Here is a 23,053-nt window from a genome sequence, read left to right as displayed (position 1 = left end):
TTTCCCATATAACAGAAACAAATTAATCCTGATTCCTTTAGTACAGGGGTGAGCAATTATTTTGGCTGGAGGGCTGCTTAATGAGTTTTGGCAAGCTGTCAGGAGCCACAAAGGCAGCCTGCCCCTTGACAGGTACCCCACCCCCTGGATGCCATCTTGGGACCAGAAGTCCCTCCCCTTGCCCCAGAAATACTCCTTTGGGGGCAGGGGGTTACCATTTTGAAACCAGGAAAAAAATATATTGTACACTTAAAAAAAAAAAATCAAACATTTACTATAACTTATTTTAATTTTATTTTAAAAAATATTTTTGTCCTGATTTACACGTGTTTGCATAGTGTATCTAGAGGTGACTGCATCATAGCTCAAAATACAGTCTTAATCTTGGATATTGTGGGGTGTGGAAGAGTGCGGGGCATGTGGTTAGGGTGGGACTGTGGGAGGGTGTGGGTGTGTTTGGGGACATGGTGAGGGATGTCAGAGGGTGTGGTTGTGTGTTGGTATGGTAGAGGGGGTGTGGGGCGGGGACGTCCTCAGAGTCCCTGGAGTGTGTGAATCCCTGAAGGGCACGTGGTGGTAGTGAGCAGGTCTAGCCCCACCCATCCCCGTAGTGTGCAGCTTCCACCCCAGTCTCTGGCTGCACATGATGGCAGGGTGTGGGGCCGGCCCCACCTGGCTCCATAGCGCACAGCTCCTGCAGCATGCAGAGCCAGCCCAGCTGGGCCCCATAGTGTGCACCTTCCCGCACTCCCACCCCCTTTCCCCAGCAGGAGACCCTGGCCCGGCCCAGTGGGGCCCTTACCTGAATTCCCCATCTCACAAGCAGGGAGGCTGGAAACAGCCTTGGGGTGGCCAGGCACAAGCTCTGCCAGGCAGTGGCTTCTCGGCTGTAGCACCCCCTGGCTCAGGGCTGGGGCGGGTCAGGTTGGGGGGGGGAATGGTTTCTTAGCAACCAGAGCTGCTCCCCCTACAGGAACACACTGGCTTGCAGAGGGGCAGCTCAGGGCCAGGGCTAACAGAGGGGCCGGGGGGAGAAGAGGGTAAAGGATAACTTGTGCGTGCCTTCTCTTGCTGCCTTGGAGAAAAATGCTACTGCTTTTTGCTTTCACATAAGGTTTTTATCCATAGTATGCCAAGCTAAGGATGCATATGACAAGCAGATTTAAGATACTAAATGCATTGAGTTCTTGTTTTTTATTTTTTTTTGAGTCAGTGTGATGTGATCCTCTTTTCTTCACTTGACAGTTTAAAGTGCATATGAAGAGAGGGAGGAGAAAAAAGTCATTGTGTTGTAGTAAATATTGTTAATGTTGCTATAACAAACTTGAAGGTAAGAAAAAGGTGACTGTTACAACAGCATTTAGAAATAGGGCACTTACCTGTCTTTCAGTAGGGACAGTTGGGTGTGGACTGAAGGCAGCAAGAAAGGAAACCACCCTAGTCAGTCATATTCAGCCAGTGTCATTTAATGTAATTACTTTAGTAGGGTTTGTTTTCTTCATCAGTGTTTTTCTCTCTCTCATACCCTCTCTCCCCTGCCCTATTACTTGGGTGCAAAACTGGCTGCAAAATCACTGAGCCATTATTGATGTCTCACTGTCATCTTCAGGGATCTGTTCCAGGCCTAGCTCTAGTCAATATTTTCATTAATTATTCAAATGATGGAATTTGCAGATGACAAGATTGGGGAGAGGGCATGGAGACAGGTTGCAAATACTTTGGAGGATGGAATTAAAATTCAAAATGATCTCAAATTGGAGAGATGATCTACAATTAAAAAAAAGATAAAATTCAACATAGAAGAATGAAGGTGATGGCAAGGAAAAATTACGCATTCAGCTACAAAGCAAAAGAAGAAAAACTGCCAAGGAAGATTTATAGAAACCTTAATCTTAAGTAACCCATGAAGCAACAAACCTTCTCAAGCAACATTGCCCCACTGAGGTGAGACTCAACCTAATGATTCTGCAGCTTCCACAGGAGAGGCTGAAGTCATTGGCAGTAATAGCATGAGGTAGTAGCAGTGCATGCTGCTCCCTGTGCCTGAACTGTGATAAGCAGACCAAAATAACGTATGGGCAGAAACAGCCTCATGCATGTACAGGCCCTTTTCCTGAGAGTTGTGCAATTCGTGAGCAGTGTAAAACGTGACTGGACATTACTCTGTGCGTGCCCAAGATGGGTTGCCTAGTATGATTGCTCTACTCTGTACTTTGCACATTTGTGACCCCGCTGGTTCAAGTTGATATGCTTTCTAATGTAGATAAGGCTTTTAGTTTCCTACAAGAACAACTAGTTGCACCAGAAATATCTACCATTGCACCCATCAGCAGGTGTGTATGTTAACTGAATGATCCCACTTGCATAATCAACAGTGAAATGGTTCATAATGGCAGCAGTTAATTGTGATCCCCAGTGGTGACAGCTAAACATCCCTGGTGGTATCTTGCCTTTCAGGTGTTTCAGAATCTGCTGACAGAGAAACTTCAAGACAACACAGCCCGAGTTAGCTTCTCTTCTCTGTTTTAGATGTTTTTTTTTTCTCTAGTAGAGAGCTAGAAACTTAAATTATATTTTTAGATTAACGCTTTTTTCTTTTTGCTGTACAACCCTGCAGATGTTATGTGAAATTAAGCAGATGCACAGTTCTGGTTATAATAAGGGCTGAGATTGCTCACCGAAATATAGGAGATTCATATGTTACCAGATTCTAGCTGTGCAGGGATACGGTTACCATATGTCCTGGTTTTACTGGACACGTCCTCTTTTTAGATTCTCCGATCTCTGTCCAGGTGTTGTTTTTTTTAAATAGGATCAAATGTCCGGGATTTTGGTCAACTTGGCTTTGAAGTTTTTCCTGGCTTGCCCTAGCAAAGAGCTGCTTGGGGCTGCGGGGAGGAACAGGAGGAAGACTATTGCAGGCAGGGTGCACATGCACATGGCCAGCATGCATAGGATTATATTTCCAGTTTCCAAAAAAAAAGACACCGGGGGAGAGAAATATGATTGTGGGTGGAGTAGTGATACGCCTCTGCCCCTGTGCCTCACTCCTAAACCACAGCCCCTCAGCCCTGCTACTGCCCTTCACTCTTGACCCACAGTATCCTGCTCCCCAAACCATGGTGGTGCCTCTTACTCCCAACCCACACCCCCACTCCATCCCTGCTGATACCCCTCACTCCCGACTCTCAGCCCCCCTGGCACTGCCTGTACCCCATGCTTCAGGCCCACAGTCACTGGCCCCCTCTGGTGCCCCTCACTCCCAAGCCACATTCCCCCCAGCCCTGCCAAAGCCCCTCACTCCAGACCAAGAGCCCCCAGCCCTGCCAATGCCCCTCACTCCTGACCTGCTGCCCTGCTCCTGTGAGCACAGGCACCAGCCCCAGTGTTGCCCCCAAAGGGCCCCCACCTCCTTCCCCCATTTCCCCTGCCCCTGTGCACCCAGCACCGGCAAGATGCGCCTCCCCGCCACACACACATTCATCCCATCCACACGCCCCTTGCCCCACACACACAGACTCCCCTCGACAGTCCCCAAGCCCTGTCCTTCCCACCCCCATCCACCATAGACTTACCCGCATGTAGCTGCTGGGGCTGCTCCCACCACCCTGCTTGACTACATCTTGGCTGCATGCCAGACATGCACATGATGCCTCTGTCTCCAATTGCCCTCCCTCTGCTCCCCACAACCCCAAGCTGCATCTTGTTAGGGCAAGCCACAAAGTTCCAGGGGAAACTTCAGTGCTGAGCAGAACAAGATTCTGGACATGTGATGAGTATTTTAAAAAACCTCCTGGACAGAGATGAGAGGACCCAAAAAGAGGATGTGACTGGGAAAACCTGGACGTATGGTAACCCTAGGCATGCAGCCTGGCAGGGTGGTGGGAGTAGCCCCAATGCCAGCGCTGGGGGAAGCCTACCCCTCCAGCAGGGGAAGGGGATTGGGGGGCCCTTCAGGGGCAGCAGGGAGCTGCGTGGCCCATCTGACAGGGCGGGGGTCTGTGCCCTTGCTCACAGGGGTGGGGCAGCTGGGAGATGCTGGAGGGAGCAGGGGGCTGTGGGTTGGGAATGATGGGCACTGGCAGGGATGGGGTGGGCTGTAGATTGGGAGTGAGGGGCATCAGCATGGCCCAGAGGGGCAAGGTACTGCAGGTTGGGAGTGAAGGGCACTGGCAGGGCCAGTAGCCCGCAGGTCAGGAGTGAGGGGCAGCAGCAGGGCTTGGGGGTGGGGAGGGCTGTAGCTTGGGAGTGAGGGGCAATGGAATGAGCAGAGCCAGGGCACCGGCTTATCGCTGCCCCCTACAGTCATACCAGCTGCCCCCCGCCCCCCCGGCACGACAGGTGTCATCTTTTTTGGAACTGCAAATATGGTAACTCTATGCAGGGAACCCTGATGTGAGTGGTCATTCCTCTTTGTTACTTTAGCAGTTCATCTCTGTCCTGGGCTGTCTGAAGGAGCTTCTCGTTTTGCTTTTGCATGACTTTCTGTGCCTTTTATGGACCAAAACCTTCTCCAGCTCTCCCTGCAAACTCTCAGGGTAGTCTCACTCAGTGGCAAAGACAGCCTTGCTTGCTAGATTCATCCCAATGCCAAGGCATCCTCAGGAAGTTGTATTACTCTGTTTTATCTTCTTTTGACATGTTCCATTCCAGCTTTTCCTAGTCTCTATTTTTATCACAAAGAGCTGGGATTACTTCAAGATGAAAAATGAGCTTCAGAGAAGAGAAATGATAAAGGCACTGAATTTATTTAATATGTTACCCTTCAAAACCTGGTAACTTTCAAAAGCATGAATTTTACCTTATTCTTGGCTAGCTCAGGTCTCAGGTTTTAAACAGGTTCAATGAAGGAATGAAACCCAGAAAAATGTTTCCCTTCTTTGTAGTTCAGTGTGCTGGCTGCTTATGTACTTTCCCAAATTTAAATTGCTGTAGTGGAGGTATTAAATTATACAATTTTTCACAGATATACTTACCTCTCTCCTTTACTTGGGACCCAGTTCAGTGCAATTAAAATACAGTTTAGTCTAGGGGTGTCAGTAGCACTGGACAGCTCTGCATGCTCCCATTTGGGACTTTACTAGCTCTTGCACTGGTTCACTCTGGGAAAAGTTAGGCATAGCTGTTTTGTAACAAGGTCCCATGATGTGGTTGCTGTGCTCAATATGAATAACATCTTAAACAGCTCCTGTCTGTAAAATAAATATTAAACGGTGCAAGCCAGTTTCAAGTTGCATCCTTGTTTAATGAGTCCTCCTTTATACCAACCACCTCTCTGGTATAGGCACAGGGGTCATCACTGGTGTTTGTTCCTTTTACAGAAAGACCTGGGCTATATTTCTATGATGGTATAAAGCTTTACCCTTGAATAAGTGTGAGCAACATTAGTACTGTTTATTTCTTTGGGGCTGAACTCATCTTCACCAGAATAATTTAAATCAATGATCTTCAACAACAACAAAAATCCGATTACAAGCATACAAAGTACAAGTTTGTCAACCTCTTCCCCAAGGATTCACAGTGGCAAAGTAGTTCAAACAAAGCAGGCAGATTCAAGGCTGAAACATCTGTGTTGCAAAACCTTCTGTCTGCTCTTCTCCAGGACACTTGAACCCTACATTCTCTCTTCAGCTATCCCTTGCAGTCGAGGATGATTGTCTTTCATGATGGTCTTATCTGTGCATCCAAAGATGGCTGATGAAGCCTATCCAGGATCAACAGACTCTACTGCAGCTCGGACATATGTTTCCTTGTGGGGTGGGTGACGCTGGATTCTTGATTTGGGCCTCAACACAGTTTCTGCCACTCCCACTTTTCCATCTCCTAATGTTGTGAGGTTATAAAGTACTGAGATCCCTGAGGCAGACTCTTCCTCCATTTGGGGCAGTCCTGGGCAATAGTCTCCCATGACTTAACATCGATGTTGCATTTTTTTTAAGTTGGCCTTGAAGTTGTTCCTGACACACTTTCTTTGCCCTCTTCTTGAGCATATGCCTTGACTGAGCTGAGAAAATAAAACTTGCTTTGGGAGTCTGGAGTGAGGCATCCGGATGACATGGTCGGTCCAATGAAGTTGATGTCAAATGATCATTGCCTCAGTACTCCTAGTGTTTGCTTGCAGGAGGACGCTAGTGTTGGTGTGTCTGTCTTCCCGCTGGATTCGGAGCATCTTCTGCAAGCAGCCTTGATGGTACTTCTCCAACAACTTTAAATGTCTCCTGTACGTTGCCCATGTCTCAGCTCTGTACAGCAAGGTGAGGATCACAGCTGCTTGATAAGAACCATGAGCTTGGTTTCGGATATGAGGTCACGATCTTTGAACACCTGCTTCTTCAGGAGTCCAAAGGCTGCACTTGCACATTTGAGGCAATGTTGGATTTCTTCATCAATGTCAGCATCAAACTGCAGAAAGGTGCTGTAAGCTCAGGAGAAGCTTAAAGAGCCTTTCTGGTTCTGGTACAACATCCTGGTAATAAGATGTATAGCAAATACATGAGAACCTGTGGTAAAACTACATCTCTGAAATTTCCCAGGGGAAGGATAACTGCTCTGGTAATTCTGCTTCTTGTATATAGGGCCTCTCTTCTGAGATTCAAGGTAGGAATAGAGTCAGTGTGCTACTTCCCCATCCCAGCTTCAGTTTCCTTCCCACGATCTAGTTGGTGTCTCTGGAGTTACTTTGGAAGCAGAGCATCAGTATCTATATCAGGGCAGCAGTAAACCTGTTTATATTTCACTTCAACAGGATACATTTAAGATCCAGCCACAGAAAGCTTGTCTAGATGTTTACCTGGCTGATGGAAGGAATATTAGGCTGGATATCAAGACATCGGACACAGCTGAAAGAATACTAGAGGTATTTCTATGTGTGGTCCTACTCACATTCCTAACTGCAAGAGCTGTGAAGAGAAAAGAATGATCTCCTTTGCATATTAGTAGAAAATAAGCCAAAAAAAAAAAATCTGAGGGAATACCTGCAAAGAACAGAATTTAGAACTTGCTAATTTTGCAGTTAAGATTTACCCATGAGCTGACTACTATCTAATTTATGTATCTAACCTTTTTATATAAGTCTTCCCTAGTGTTTATATTCATCAGCACTCCTCCCTGCCACATCCTCCACCCCCAAAAAACTTCAGCCACTCAATATCCCTGCAACTGTTTGGCCATTTTGGCCCAGTCAGTCCTACTGTCTTGGGTAAATAGATTTAACTTTGTTTTGATATGGTTATGATAGGCCAAATCTGTTTAAACTTCCTGGTGCCCACCTGCATGGGCAAAGATGCTCTAGCCTTAGTTTAGACATAGTTCAAGACAACTGCTGCACTGTGACTACAGCTTATCATGCTGACCACTTCTCACCAGTCCTCTCTGCTCCCTCTGTCTGGCTTGTATCCACCTGGTGTTTAGAGTCAGATCATAAGCTTTTCATAGGCTGTTTTCACAGTACCTAATACCATGGTGCTAGCACGTATAGCTGCTGTTGCAGTACAAATAATAAACAATTACTAGTTTGGTTTTGTGCCTCATAGCAGCTAAATACTGCTCTGAAGGCTAGGCTAAATGCATTGAAACAGGTGTCTGAAGGTTAAGTCCTTGATATCTAGACCAAAATTACCAACTAGTTGCAGACTTTGTAGATATGATGTGGTGGGACTGTATCAGCTCAACAAGGGCAGATGTGTGTGTTTGTGTTTTGGTTTTCCCCCAGGGTTTAGTCTGTACCAGTAAGCAGCCATGCAAACAAGTGAAATACCCAAGTGTGTATGTATGCCTTGTAGTTCTCACTGGGACATGAATTGACAATCCTAATAATACTGCAAATACCATGATAAATTTTAACCACTTCCATGTTGGAGCATTCATTTTTTTTCAAATAATTATTATTCTAGAAAGGAGAGCAGTGTAAAATAAAAAGTAAGTTGCAGAATGGTTTTACTCCATTCATGTTCTGATGGATAGGTACTGGTTTGTTTGTTTGTTTGTTTGTTTTTAAAGGTTGCCTCATACAAGATGGGACTGTCAAAAGAACTGATAGGATATTTTAGTTTATTTTTTATTGAAGATCACAACAGTGGAACTCTCTCTGGTAAGCTATGCTCAAGGTACAATGCAGTGCACCTGCAGGTGTGTCATTGCAGAGGGAATTGAAGCTGGGACCTCTGGATTGAAAAGCATGAAGTTCTCCTGCTTGACCTAACAGACGCATCTGCTTTGTTAACTCAAGGTTGGAACAGGCGATTTTTAGCAATTTTTATGCATGACCCAGTCACCAAGGGAGGGAGAGAGGGAAGCAAACAAAGCATGGTACTAGGTGGGTGAGGTTTGCTCTAAGCATAGTGAACTTTTCATTTAAGGATGTTTTTATTCCTTTTAAGTTACAAGGCATGTAGCAACTTGGTGACTTGTGTTGTTTTTGTTGAGCACTTAGCTAGATGTTTTCATTTTAGGTTTCTCTACCAATTACTATACTCTGAAATAAAAGCTGTTTATCAAACTCAAAGCTTTTACATACAAAGGCAAAACTTTAACTGGTTCTAGTTTATACCTTAAGTTTCCATTTCTTAGCTGATGAAATTTACAGAGTTCCTGACAGTGATGAACCCAAATGTGCCCTAAACTAGAATATGATTATCTGCAAAGTTGTATCTTGCCTTTTTAGTCTTTTATATGCTTCTCGTGCATATATTCTTTCCTCGGTTGGCCAGTGGTAATTTAGTGGATGTAAGCCAGGGTCAGGATATAGGAGAATGAGGGTAAAATTCTGACTTCCATTAAATCAACAGTAGCTTCTCCACAGAGATCAGTGGGACCAGGATTTCGCACCAAGACTAGACTCCTGGCTCTGTTACTGATCCTGTATTTGATCTTTGCCAAGTCATTTAACCCCTCTCCTCCCCAGTTCCTGCACTTCTGGAAGTGCTTTAAGGCTCATCATTGAAAAAGTGGTGTATAGGTTTCTAGCAAAAAAAAAATGCATATTGCAAATGGTGCCAAATTACTGGGCACAAGGGCTGTGCTTGATGTAGTGTGTAGGTGACTTCCTCAGTGTGGCAGGCAATGCTGCCAAGCCTCACTATATGTGCCTATGTTTTTATCACTTAATGTCTGAAATAGTTCATGCTTTCAGGGATGAGAGAAGAAGAATGTGATGCTGAGCATGTGAGGTCCCTGGGTTCTCCTATGCAATAAGCATCTCTTGCTCTAGCACCTCTTATATAAACTTACATAGCGCTTTACTATAGCCATGTATGATATTACATATTCATTGTGCTACAGCATAAAAATAAGTGGCATATGGGAGTGTTTTTTCTGCATATTTCATTTATTTACCTTTATAAATGAGCACTGCATTCTCCGGGTGCACATACAGAACTGTTTGTAAGGCCATACATGTTAAATCAACACAAACCCAGAGCTAGGAATCTGAGCACTTGCCTGCTTAAAGTTAGGCAGGTGTTTAAGTGCCTTGCTAAACTGGGGTCTTAACTGAAGAGATGCAGGGTGAGACCCTCCATTTTATGGAAGACTTCCTTATTAAATTAATCCCCATTGAATATGAGACTTGTACTTGCACCTTCCTGAGAGCATTCTGTTTTGTTTTGTTGGGTTTTTTTTTCAAGCAATGAATCGTTTTGTGCCAACCTTGCTCATGTAACAAAATCACAAAGATCTGCATTGGAGCTGTATCTGCAGATGTCCTGTCTGCTCAAACTTGTTTGAAATCTATAATAATTAACCTCCTCTTCCTTTCTTTCATGGGATTTGACAGAAAGAAGTGGTTAGCTATGTTAGTCTGAAGTCAGGCAGAAGGCAGGGCAGATTAAGATTAACTAATTCAGAGATGCATAAAGCAAAATGAGGAGCACTGTAATTTGAAGCTCCTTAAGATTAGATTAATGGGGAAATCTAAACAACATAGTTGTTGCTTTATCTTTCTCATACCTTATTTTTGTGAAGTCCTTTTCCATCTACACAATGAATGCTATTATTCATGACCATGACTGAGTGTTAATGAAATACTAGAATATCTGTTTTCTTTTCAAGGGAGGATTCAGTAATATTTCTTTTCTTTCCTCCTGCCCCACTCCCCCTTCAGTTGTGAAAAAAGTGGCAGAATTTGAACTTCCCTATGTGAGTCTTCAGAGCATGAAACAGTCGCACTGTAAGCTTGGGATCAGGAAGTGGTGAGTAGGAAGCTGAAGATAGATTAGCAACATGTATTACAAATATAATTGTGAGACACAAGGATTTCTTAGGGTGATATCTTGTATTGGGCCAACTGTGTATTTGGGATAAAGTTAGACAAGCGTTTGAACGCAATAACATTCTTCCTCATGTTGCAGGATTTGAAATGTCTTGCATTCAAACACTCGTCTAACATTATCCCAACTACAGTTGATCCAATAGAAAATATCACCCTAAGAAATCCTTGTCTCGCATAATTTATGGACCAACATGGCTACAGCATCACTCTTACACCACCAAATATAAATGTACTAGAGAAGTAAATCCTCACAGCAGCTTAGATTCTGTGTATTCAGCCTGACTGTCCTGATTTGTCTTTGAGTTCCTTGGTATAATATGGGAACTGACCAGCTTCAATGGCCCCGCATACTTTTTAAGTCCACTCATTGTGGTAATCATGGAATGTCCCTTGCTGCAATGAGCCAGTTATTCAGTAATCTATGTAAAATTCAAGATTGGGGTGGTCTGTATTTTAATATCTTTGGCCAAAGCTTCTAGTAAAGGAGGCCTATTTTCTTTTTCTTTTGGGTAATCTTGCTCTAGTTTACAAATGCTGCCAAATGTAGTGGGAAAATAAAACTATAGTTTAAAATACTTAAATGGCTGTCTTCTGAGATGAGAGAACAAGTGGGATGCGGGATTCTAAGTTGAAAGTTGCAGTTTGTGTATGAAGAAATCACTTAGGTACAGACATTACACTTTTACCAGTAAAAGTGATTGGAAACCAGTCTGTACCCATAACAGAACAGAAATTTGGTGCACACAGATTGGTTTAAAAATGGTGGAATCTGGTCTAAGATTTGTCCCCACACCAAAGGGCGAATGTGTGTTTTGTTCACTACCAGTCTAAACTTATGCCCCTTATAGAAAACTGTGTAACTTAGATTGATTCCGCATCAGGCTTTTTAAATGTCTGTACCTAGCCTTTAGGGTGTATTTTTCCAAAGATTGTATTGCTGCATGTTACTGCACAAAATACCAGAATTCTAACACTGCAGCTATGCTTAAAGTATCTGTCACTCAGTTGCATTAAAAACCTGTGTTCAGGTGCATTTCACAATTGGTAACTAACAAGTCATTGGGCTAAAGCTTGGCATATACAGGCCATTCTCTGTTGTCTAGTTCATAAAAGTATTCTGTATGGGGGAAAGTAGTGGCCTAGTTCTATCAGCATGGTTGTACTGCTATGCTTATGCCAATATAACTTTTGTGTGATCATACATGTTCTAGTACCACAAGACCTTTATTCCAAATAAGTTCATACCACTTAAGAAAAGACGCAGGCTAAATGGAAAAACATGCAGTGCTGTGTCCAAATAGACATATATATTGCAAAGTAGATGTGCCTTATAGTGTAGCTATAAGCTTTTAAATGATTTAGCTCAGGCATGACATCAGGTAGCTCAGTGAGTTTTGCAGTTGAGCTGTTCTCCATGCTGCTGTGGCTAGATTGCAAATGGTAGCAACCTAGCCAGTTTAAAGCTGGCTCAGGTATACCTATACTATACTGCAGTTGCAGCACTGACTTAGAAGTAGGTAGGCTACAGTTCTACTGGCAAATTTCTTTGTGCAGACAAGCGTGGAGTTTGTTTTGGATGAATGAGGGAAAGCCAGGAGAAACCCTTGTGTTTTTTATTCATATTTTTAATGCTTCAGTTCTAAATTAATCATAGTTTTCAGTACTACTGTAATAAAAGCAGATAAGCCAATTAGAATAGTTGACTTTATTGGCTGCAATTTTTCCATACACCCTTGAATGTGACACTTTTCTTTAGCTAATGTGGTGGGACATTCTGTAACAAGGGTCAGCAACCGATGGCACATGTATCAGAGCATGGCACACAAGACCATTTTGCTTGGCATGCTACAGCTGGCCTGGGCTAGCTACAGCCAGAAGGCTGCAAACAGCTGCACCAGTCTCCAGAGCCCTTGGCCAGGTTCCATGGTGGCAACAGCTGCATACATGCCTCCAGGCAAATGGCAGGGGAGGGGCCAGGGTTGCACTACCCCAGGCCCCTCTCCCACCATCCACCTGGAGGCACATGTGCACCTGCCACCACCACGGAGCCCAGCTAGGGCTCTGGAGCCAGTGCAGCTGTTTACAGGCTCCTGTCTGCAAGCCCAGGCTCCGGGCAGCTGTAGCAGGCAGGCTGCAAACAGCTGAACTGGGCTCCAGAGCCCTGGCACTGGCTCCGTGCTGGCAGCAACTACAAGTGCACCTCAGGGTGGGAAAGGGGCCAGGGCAGCGCAACCTGGGCCCCTTCCCTGCCATCTATCTGGAGGCAACTTGCAGCCACCGCCAGCACCAAGGATTGGGCCCCTTGCAACTCTCCCACCGCCTGCCTCTGGCATGCCAAGTCGAGCCATGGGTCAGGATTGGGGTGTTTTTGGCACTCTAGCCAAAAATGTTGCCAACATCTGTTTTATAACCTAGTGTTTTTTGTGCTGTGCATTCAACTGAATATTTAAGCAGAATAAAAATCCTGAATTCTGAGAGCAGTGTTTAGTTGTGTAACTTATTTGCATTTTTGCAGGTATATGGATCCATCCCTTGATAAAATGCTGCTGGACTGTAGAGCCTCTGTGAACTTACTCTATATGCAGGTAAAAAATGAAATCCCTGGTATTTCTAAAAGCTATTTCCCCATCTTAATATAAGAAATGTATTTTAAATGACTTTTGCTTAAATGATCCTAAGCAGGAAAAAGTAGAGTTTCTTTCTATTCAATCTTGCCACATTTTTTTCTTTCTTAAAATAATAAAAAGAGAGCACTGTTGAAGAGCATGTTCTCTGTATTGCATAGTAAACCTGCTGCGTAATCTACCTGTTTCTTCTTGGTATAATAATTCTTTACATGAAGGTGGTGACTTGAGTACCCTTCCACATTCTCCTCATGACAATCTGTAGATGGTGCTATGATGGTGGTGTTAAGGTTGAGACTGCAGTTTTGTTCTAAACTACTTCCATAATTTAAAAACAAAATCCTCTGTCTTTTTAAGGATTAAAATATCTCCTTGTGTTGGTCTTTTTCCAGAGATTAATTTTTCTGGATGATCGAATAAAAATCTGTAAGATTTCCTTTTAGCTCTCAGAAGATGGAGGAAAATCTCCTATAGTAACTTGGAATTTTCAGTAGAGAGATAGTAAATAGCTTCAAATTGAGTATGGGAGCAGCCCCATGCAATCTCTAGACTAGCAGACTTTGTAGACAAACTAAAGGGTGTTCTTGAAGTTTTGGTCATAATGCTTGGTAGTTGTATGTGAGGCTTTGTTCCCAAAGTTTCTAAGAACAGTTTAGACAAAGAATTGTCTAGGATGGCTAGGCAGAAATAAATCTTTCCTTGAGCAGGGAGATTGGACTAGTGACTTGCTGATTATCCTTTCCAGCCCTAATTTTCTATGATACTATGTTGTAATACTTTGAATGCCTTAAATCAAAGCTTTGCATAAGCAAGCTGAGAACAACTCTAGGATATCTGCCAGAGATAACAAGAAGTCTGGAAATATAAGACTGTTTTAAAAGATTCTGGGATTTTTATTCTGCTAATGGGACAAAAAGGAGAAACTTGCTAAAGTTTACTAATTTTCTGAACTTCATTTAAGGCAGTACAGGAAATTGAGAGGAACTGGGTTAAACCCACAGATGAACAGATGCAGAAACTTGAGTTGCTACAAAAAACAGCAAACAAAATTAAGGTAAAGTGTTTTGTTAAATTAAGATAAACACATTGAGAACATACTGCAGGATGAAGACCCTTGACATGCGTGTGATTTCCAATTCTCTGAGAAATAACTTCTTAAATTGAATCTTGAGGTTACATATTTATATTCCCAGTGACTTGCAGACAGGAAAGTACTATCTGATCATAGGCAAAAATTAGTTGGTAGAGCTGAGACTAAAAACCTTCAGTCCTTCATTTTTAGCCCATTGCTCATGTCACTAGATCACACCTGTCTTCACATCAATCTTGTAGGACTTCCTAATTCTGTCTTTCTGATGCAGTTTTTAGAGCTCGTTAGTGAAGTGCAGCACTATGGATACATAAAGCTTGATCCTTGCACCTGTGATTATCCAGAAGTAGGCTGTTCTGCCGATGTCCATGTGGGGAATAATGAGATTTACTGCTGCGTAAAACTGCCTACTAATCAGACCAAAGTAATCAGCTTCAAGATCAACAGAGTGAGGTGCTGGCAGGTCACCTTTCTAGTAAGTATCTTGCTGGCTTCACACCTTTCTATGCTCAGTTTAAATAGATTTTAATTTTCTTCTCCTGCCCTTTCTTTCCCCTGAAGGAAGGCTTAATGGTGTTGGGAGCTGCTTGTAGTTCCCTAGTTCTTAACATAAAATCCTTTATTGATTTTGATGCCTGTGGCAAATTGGGCATGGAGATGCATCGTTCTGACAAGGTCTCTTCCCTTCCCTGGATGCAACCCTTTGCACTCCAGCTGTCTTCCCATGTGCCAGACTGTAAGGAGAGCAGTGTAGGAGGCAGCAGGGGCCACGTTAGCCAACTTTATACTGGTGGAGATTCCCCACATGCATAAAGGGGCACTGTTCCAATACAGAACTCTAGCCACTTTGGAATATCTTCAGCCAAGTGGCATAAAGTGAAAGAGTCCAGCCTTAAATCTGAGTTAATGCCACTTTGTAGCTGTTTCTTCTGTTTCCCTTGCTTTTCAGGGTGCTGTTACAGATGCAAATGATGAAGGGACTGGTGAGACCCTGGAGCTCAGGTTTGAGTACAATGATTCAGACACATGGAAATGGATAGTCTTTTACACAAAACAGGTTAGTTTTGAGGCAGTAAAAAGTTGGCCAGCAAAGAAAGGTAAGCTGCTAGGCAATGGGCCTGACTTCTACTCTTTAAAATAACCATGTACAGCTTCTGTGGCTGGATGCAGCTGCTGTCTATACCAGCTTAGTCTGGGAACAGTGTTATATGAGAGCTCAAATACCTCGCAGTGCAGGGGGCAGGGTGTTTCCTTCATGGTGTGAGAAATGTCTTGTAGTTAACATGGTATGAGGCAATGCTGACTTTTTTATTATTTACTAGCCTAGTGACTGTCTACAAACACAGGCTTTTAAGCATTCCCGACGGGTTAAAGAGCCCATCTTCCAAATGGCATGTGGAGCACATAAGCCTCTTGCCCAAATCCAGGTTAAATAAATAAAACAAGTTTCATAGTGGCACTCAATCTATGTAGGCATATTGTAAGCATATCCCCATTGGTGTCCCATCCCTCCCATCTAATTTCTGGCAGCTCTTTTAAAAATCTCAGAAGAGACATGGCAAATATATAGTTATGATGCTTAGTAGAAATATTAAATTATGTAGATTCTGTAGGTGTTTTTGATTCTGGGTGTCTTGGTTCTGGCACTTTTAAAAACAAAAGGAAGAAGAGGTTCATTCTTCAAATAAACCATTTCTCCTTCCTTCTCTTCTCTTGCCTTCTTCAACCCCCACTTAGTAGCAGTGAGAACTTTCCAAGTGAAATCAAAATTCATATTTTTTAATTCATTACTTCTGCATTCTAGTGTGACTCTTTATAATCTCCACAATTATGTAGCAGCATATTTATTTGTTGCTGCTCTACATTTTACGAGAACATGACCCCTCTCCAAATAACCAGCGTTCAGCAGAGGCAGCTTTTCTACTGGGTCGCTGGCATGAGAGAACCGACAACTGAAATTCCTGTGTTAGAACCTATTAAATTAAGCACTTGATTTGCTCCAGTGAGTGAGGAATCTTACCCCTTAAAAATAAAAAGAAGAATATATAGCTTCGAAAGCTGCTGGCATCTGGAAGGGCCAAGAGCTTGATCCAGAAACCTATTAAGTTCCCAGTAACTTTGACTTTGCATCAGGCCCCAGTCGAACTGTGCAAGCTAACATGTTGGTGCCTCAGTCCACGTGGGCACTAACTATGTAAGGTGTAATGGTAGTAGTGCTGGCTCCCAGAGATTGTAGCGATGCATGCGAATGACAGCACATGGGATCTGACTTTTCAGGGGAATAAAATTCCTGCCACTTCCATTTTCTGTTCTTGAAATTCTAGATTCTCAACACTTATGACACTAGGACACATTAGAAGTGGGAATAGGTACTTGTACTGATGCAGATAATGCCACATTTCAATAGTCTAAACTAGCCTGAAGTGCATTTGAACTGCCTCACAGCTGTGCACAGTAGGCAGTTATAAAATAATAGCTTACTTTACAGGACCAATGATAAAAACAGCAAGTAGGTTTGACTGCACATATTTTAAATGTGGAGTAAAATCTAACCAAATTCCAAGACTAAGAACTGGGTTACAGACTGGGAGGGCAGGAAAGTTGAGGAAACTTTTTTAATAAGAGAAGCTAAAATCCATTCTGTTTATCCATTATAAGGCATTTCTGCTAAGCAGCTGCTTTAAAAAAATGATATCAGAACAGCTGATGAAGACGACCAAAGAGCAAGAACTGGTGAGTCAGGCTGTCAGTGCAACTGTTGGAGCCTGCATGCGTCAGCCTGGCTGCGAATCACATGTGGTTTCAGCTATACTGGGGGACCTTTTAAGGAAACAGAGCTTCCACTGCTGCCAACCTCGTTTCAGCTGAGTTAGAGAGAGTCCTAGTATAGCAGCTTTTGTGGCTTTCAACATTTTATATATTGTCACAGAATTAATTGATAACGAGGGTGGAAATGTCACAAAAAATGCTGTTTTAAAGATGACCTCTTGCCAGAAGAATGTTTAAAATTGGTCTCTTTCATTTCCTGTTTAGATTTTATTTTTCACACATAGGAAAGCATGCTGGTACCATCACTGTTTTTCATGTATCCATCTTGACAACTGTACTCTTGCCTGAATCTTCATTTTCCCTAATGGAGTTGTTCACAGTTTTTACTGTGATCTAAGATTAATCTAAGAAACATCCTTTAAAAAAATTGGAAGCAATCTGCCTCTTCATATAGGGAATTTTAATACATATTAAAATTAAAACTTGTTACCAGAAGGTTCCTCGTTGCTTTTACATAAGAAGCTTTAAATTTAAATCTGTAGCACTTCCAGGCATTTCTGCACCAGTGGTCAGTATCCCAATGCTTAATGTTAATAATGCCTTTGTTAACATTCCTATATCCAAAGAGACTGAGACTGCTGTTTTGTCAAAGTCTTTTTCTTTGAATGGGGCGAAAAAAGTGCATGTGACACTTTGCTCATAAAATGAACAAGAAGGCAACAAATGACTTCTGTTTTCACAGTTTTAAACAATGAACTACCAAAAATAGGTGATTTTGATTTGAATTTTGAAACTATTTTTTTTTAATCTTTAGATTTCTGAGTTATTTGTAAGATAGGTAAATTTTAAAGTTTTAAATGTAGTGGTGTCTAATATTCAGCTTCTGTTGCTACTGCTGGATAGCTAGAGTGACTATGAACAGGACTATTAATGTGCGGCTTCCACTGGCTTCGTTGGAATCTGGTCCTGGCACCAGTTTGGTTTGTCTGTGTAGAGTGTGGTGTGTCTTTGTACTTGCTTTCTCTAGGCTTGTTGTTATATGCTAATCTCATTACTCTCTTCAGCAGATTGAGATGCCTGAAACCAGTAAAAGCAAGAATTCTAGCATCCAACAGAACCAGGTAAGTGAAACAATTAAGTAACTGAAATTATAATTACAAGCAGATTTTCTTATTAACATTGTTTGCACCAAATAATGGGGTTCCTCACCTAGGCAGGCTTCCATGGAAAAAGGATTAGAATTGGATGAAGGCTGGAAGAAAATTTGAAGCGTCTTAGACTAAAAATGCTAACTTGTATTAATGGGCTTAGTGACGATCTGCTACTCTTTGATTTTTGCCGAAGTGTTTGAGTGAAATCTTGATTGCAGAAAGTAAAAATGTTCCATGTATGTGTGCAGGTGCACATAGCCACTTGCAAGTGTTTGTGTAGATTATGTACTTGCACAAGGATTTGCTCTGGAAGTGTTGTGCAGTAGTCTTGTAATCTCCTTCGTGGCAGTTATCCAGTGAGAGAGTAGGAAGAACACACTGAGTGACCAATAACACAACACTAATTGCAGGTAGCAATTGCTCCAACCCATGCTCATGGTTAATACTTGGAACATCCACTGAATTAGATATGTTCAGTTAAAATGTTAGCTGAACAATAACCAAATACATAAATTGGAAGGCAACAGAGCTGACCCTTTGGGATACATTGGTGAAAGAAATCAAGATAAGACCGTACCAGGATTCAGGCAAAATTTAAATAGGCCACATGGTCTTCTCCCCAGCCAGAAGGTAGGAGGAAATTTTCTCCTTGACCAAATTATTAAATTATTTTTTGTAGACTTATGTTCTGTCCTCTGAAGTACCTGGTCCTGGCCACAATTCTAGGCAGGATGCTACTCTAAATGGACCGTGGCACTGAGTCCAATATGGCAACTGCAATATAAAAATGCACATTGGTGTACAGATATCCTGTACTTTTAGTTCCCTTTTTCATGTACAAGCTAAGTCATTCTTGATATGTAGCTTTAGTAAGGTTCATGTAGCTTTAGTAAGGATTGAATTAGGGACCCAAGGACTTGCCTGGTTAGTCTCCTCTGGGCACACATTTAGCTGTCACAGATGTTACTACTCTTGCTCGGCAATGTGTGACCATACCTGTTCAGGGCATCTCTTTAAATTCAAACATATGTTTCATATAACTTCACTGCTGGCATTTTTAGGATGACATTCACCCCAGTACAGAGAGCCCCTCTACAGAGTATTTAAATTTGGCTTTAAAGGCTCTTGTGATCTGGAGGGTTGTTTGTACTGCAGTGAATTTAATGTTTAGTGACCTCTAAAAGTAAACTGTTCACTTAATATAGATCAAAGTGCTTGTTTGAGCTGATGTTTCTCTTGAGTATTAGCCCTTTTATTGAATATTTGCAAGGAATACTAGCAACTTTATGTATAGCCTATAAAATCCTCTTCATGACTTATTAAAACCAATAATGGGTTAGGTCCTCCTTGATCATTTTTGCATTTGATTTTAGGATTACCAGACTACAGAGTATTAGCTCTGTCAGTTAGTTTTAACAATCTGCAGGATTTTGATGGTTACACAGCCCATCTGTGATATGCACTGTTAAGCTATCAAATGGGCAATGAATCCTCTGAAATCTTTAATCTTATTTAGTTGAACATATCAAAACACATGGGAGAGTTAAAAACTAAGCTGCTTGAGGCATCCCTGTTCTATGCTGTTTTTCAAGTCTTTATACTGCCGTTTAAGATGTTTTAGAAACTAAGGATAAAGATTGGCCTGTAAATTTTCATGCAGGGGGAGCAGAGTTACTTAGACCGTCTCTTTATTTTCTCCCATCATAGTCTTCAAAGGCCTTTCTAGTCTTCTAGCCCAGGAGGGATTTTTAGAGTGCTAAACCAGGTGGTTCCTGCCTAATCAGAAATCTGATCTTGATTTCTTGTGCTGCCCTTGTAGTGCTAGCAGGATAGCCCATAAATAACCTCTGTGTAGATTATCCAGTACAGATGCAAAAGTTAGTTATTAGGAAGATCAAGAACAGTCTGCTGAGTTGGAAGCCGCATTCCCTCTAAGCTGTGTGGCTTGTGCGGCTGCGCAGGTATGCTCATACCATGCTGCCAGGAGCGCCTGCGCAGTCGTGCATGCCACACAATTTAGAGGGAACACTGGCTAGAAACAAGAATTTTATTACCAAGCAGGTGATTAAAACAAAAATCCATATGCACAGTCTATGGAGTATTCAAACATCTACCAAACTTAGAATGACTGAATCCTTTAAGAGTTTCTGAACATGGGAGCTGAAGTAACTAGTGTTACCTAGTATTATAAACAAAACTTTGTACAGATAATTGCTGTCGGAGAAGATTGTAACAGGGCTGCCATAATATTTATAAAATACTTTTTTATAGTATTAAACAGTTTAATGTACGAGTCAAGATATTAGCTGTTTGGAAGATATGCAAGACGTTCTCTACATTTCCCAGATATAGACAGTAAGTTACAAATGGCATGTCGCACTAGTAGACACTTACAGCTTTACAGCAGTCAGGTGACTGCTTGGTAGGAAAGCTTGGGGCAGAGTCTGTCATTTGTTGGAATAAGTCTGGTGTCCATAGGCAGCGGAAGACTAGGGCTAACAGGGCTTAGTCCACCCCCACCCCCAACCACGGGGCAGTGGTAGCAGTGTGCAGGGCAGCCTGGGCATGGGCTCCAGGCAGGTGGAAGGGTGTGCACAGATACAGACATGCAGCCACAGACTGCACACAGCCAGGATCACAGCTCTGCAATGTGTGGAGTGCTACCCACCACAGCAGGCAAGTCTGTGAAGGGGAAGAGGTATGGGTGCTGATCAAGGCTCCCACAGTGAGGAAGAGAGTGGGGCAGAGGCTGGGCCTGGGGTGAATGAGGCCCCAGGGCTGGGGTGGGTTGTGGTAACCTGGGTGGCTCATCCAGGGACACGGGGGGGCTCCCGCCGCTGCACGCACCCCGGGAGAGGCACAAGGAGCACATGCCTTCCCAGATTTTGTGTGTGGGGCAGAGGCAGGCTGCCACTGCAAGCTGGGGCTCTGTGCCCCGCTGCCTTTGCCATGGGAGCTATGCGCAATGCTATGTGCCTGCTGCTGCTGGGCGGGCAGTGGATGCACTGCAGACATGGCATCACATAGCTCCTGGGGTAGTGGTAGCGGGGCACAGAGCCCCAGCCTGCAGCAGCAGCCTTCCTCTGCTCGGCACACAAATCTGGGGGGTATGTGCCCCCCATGCCTCCCCTGTGGTGTGCACAGTGGCAGGAGCCCCCTGGCTGAGCCGCCCAGGCTCTGACTGTCCCATGACCTGCCCTGGGGCCCCATTTGCCCCTGCCCCACTCCCTCACTGTGGGGGCCTCAGTCTGTTCCCCAACCTGTTCCCCTCCACAGACTTACCTGCTGGGCAGTATGTGTGTGCACAATTATCCTAAGCCCTCTCTTTCCCACCCACCCCTTAATATTTTCTCCCTCCGCCTATGCTGGTGTCCTATATCAAAGCCTGGAACAATATTGGCGTTCTGAAGGCAGAAGATGAAACATATTTGCAGTGTGTAGGGATAAATTATTGATGTAGACCCCATTTATATAAACATTTTTGCACATGCCTAACTTTTATACTCAATAATCCTTTATGAGCACACATGAGTAGACTGTGGGTCTGCTTGGTCATATTAGCATGAATATGTGAATGTTTGGGCTGGGCTGTAGTTTCTCAGGAACAGAAACACTAGTAAAATGCAGATCTGCATGTCCCAATTTATACTACCTTTAATGCACTGAAATAAACATTATTGTAAGCAAGTAGTAATCACTGGGATGAATCCCCTATACATAAGCTCTGTCCACTCCAAAATACTGATCTAGAAATGCCAGCTATTACAACAGTAAAACAGAACTGCATCTCTCACTTTTTTTCCCTTTAGTTAGTAACATTGATCATTATCTTAGTTCTGTCAACTTCCTTGGCTGAAAGTATAATAAGTAATATGTAAGTCCTATCTAACTGTACCTGTTTCTCTTCAGATTTCTGGTTTTATACCAAGAAAAAGGACATTTGTTAGGCCAAATGAAGAGGACCGCGTTTTTGAGAAAATAAGAGAAGAGGATTTGTGATAAATTCTGTATGTTGTACTTTGAGATGCCTACAAAAATGTGATGTGACTTTTGAATTGCATTAAAAGGTCCTAAATTCATGAATATACAATATCCTTTCTTGTCCCTTGATATTTATGGCACACCTAACAGTAGCAGTTTTTAAAGCTCCTGTTTACCACTCCCTAGAGTGAAAACATGCTACAAATGTGAAGACCAACTTGGAATAGAAAAGTTTAAGAAACATGATACATTTCTTGTATACATTCACTTTTTAAAAGGAAAAGCCTTAAGTAGAAAAGAGTACAGAAGATTTTCATTACGTTTACTTTTCATTAAAACTTTTTTAATGGCTCTTACACGTGTTGTGTTAAATATTAGGGGTGTGTGAAGCAGGCCTTATTTGATTCAGATTCGGCCCGATTTGGGGGACAGTGATTCAATTTGTTGATTCGGATCACTGTCCCGATTCGGTTCAGCCGAATCTGAAGATTCGATTCTGATTTGGAGAATCAGCGATTCAGCCATAGACATACCTTTATATAGTTTTTCTAAAAGCTTCGAGGTACCAGGCGCAGCTCCTGAACGCTGAGATGGTAGGGTGGATGGAGCATCCCACAGGAGGACCCCCTCCCCCACCACACCCCCCCTCTGGCTTGGTGATCGGCCATGGGGGGGGACCCTAGCTACCCACCCCAGACCCAGGAGGCGCCAGTTGCGGAGCCAGGGGGCAAAGAGGGGTCCCCCGCATACTCTGCAGAGGACTTGAAGTGGACCGGAAGTGCTTCTGGTCCACTTCTGGGTCTGCTGCTGCGTGTGCTGGAGACCACCCCCTGCGTTCCTGTGGGACAGTCTTTCTGTCCTACCATCTCAAGCGTTCACAAGCCGCCTGGTACCTTGAGGTATGTAGAAAAAACATATAAAGCTGTGTCTATGTCCAAATCATCAAATCTCTCCGAATCAAATCGGAGGCTTCTGATTCGATTTGGAGAGATTAATGGATCTCCTGATCTGATTTGGATTCAGAGATTTGGCCGCCAAATTGGGCCGAATCGCCTCCTAATTGAATCAGCAACCAAAGTTTCATAGATTCACAGATGCTAGGGTCGGAAGGGACCTCAATAGATCATCGAGTCTGACCCCCTGCATAGGCAGGAAAGAGGGCGGGGGTCCG

At 43.2% G+C, this 23,053-nt stretch overlaps 1 protein-coding gene across 1 annotated transcript in view; it reads left to right on the top strand.

Moving 5' to 3' along the window:
* Window positions 1–22,189, top strand: part of SNX31 (sorting nexin 31) — a 46,664-nt gene extending 24,475 nt beyond the window's left edge. The window contains exons 5-14 of the mRNA XM_025210730.1: window positions 6,746–6,856; window positions 7,999–8,089; window positions 10,100–10,187; window positions 12,783–12,852; window positions 13,853–13,945; window positions 14,253–14,456; window positions 14,931–15,038; window positions 16,640–16,714; window positions 17,818–17,871; window positions 21,811–22,189. Coding sequence (XP_025066515.1) covers window positions 6,746–6,856; window positions 7,999–8,089; window positions 10,100–10,187; window positions 12,783–12,852; window positions 13,853–13,945; window positions 14,253–14,456; window positions 14,931–15,038; window positions 16,640–16,714; window positions 17,818–17,871; window positions 21,811–21,900 — 984 coding nt within the window. The 3' untranslated portion in view covers window positions 21,901–22,189. The remainder of the gene's footprint in view (window positions 1–6,745; window positions 6,857–7,998; window positions 8,090–10,099; window positions 10,188–12,782; window positions 12,853–13,852; window positions 13,946–14,252; window positions 14,457–14,930; window positions 15,039–16,639; window positions 16,715–17,817; window positions 17,872–21,810) is intronic.
* The last annotated feature ends 864 nt before the right edge of the window (window positions 22,190–23,053 follow it).

The sequence above is a fragment of the Alligator sinensis genome, unplaced genomic scaffold, assembly GCF_000455745.1.
Source record: "Alligator sinensis unplaced genomic scaffold, ASM45574v1 scaffold974_2, whole genome shotgun sequence".
NCBI lineage: Eukaryota > Metazoa > Chordata > Crocodylia > Alligatoridae > Alligator > Alligator sinensis.
This window is presented reverse-complemented; position numbering and strand designations above follow the sequence as displayed.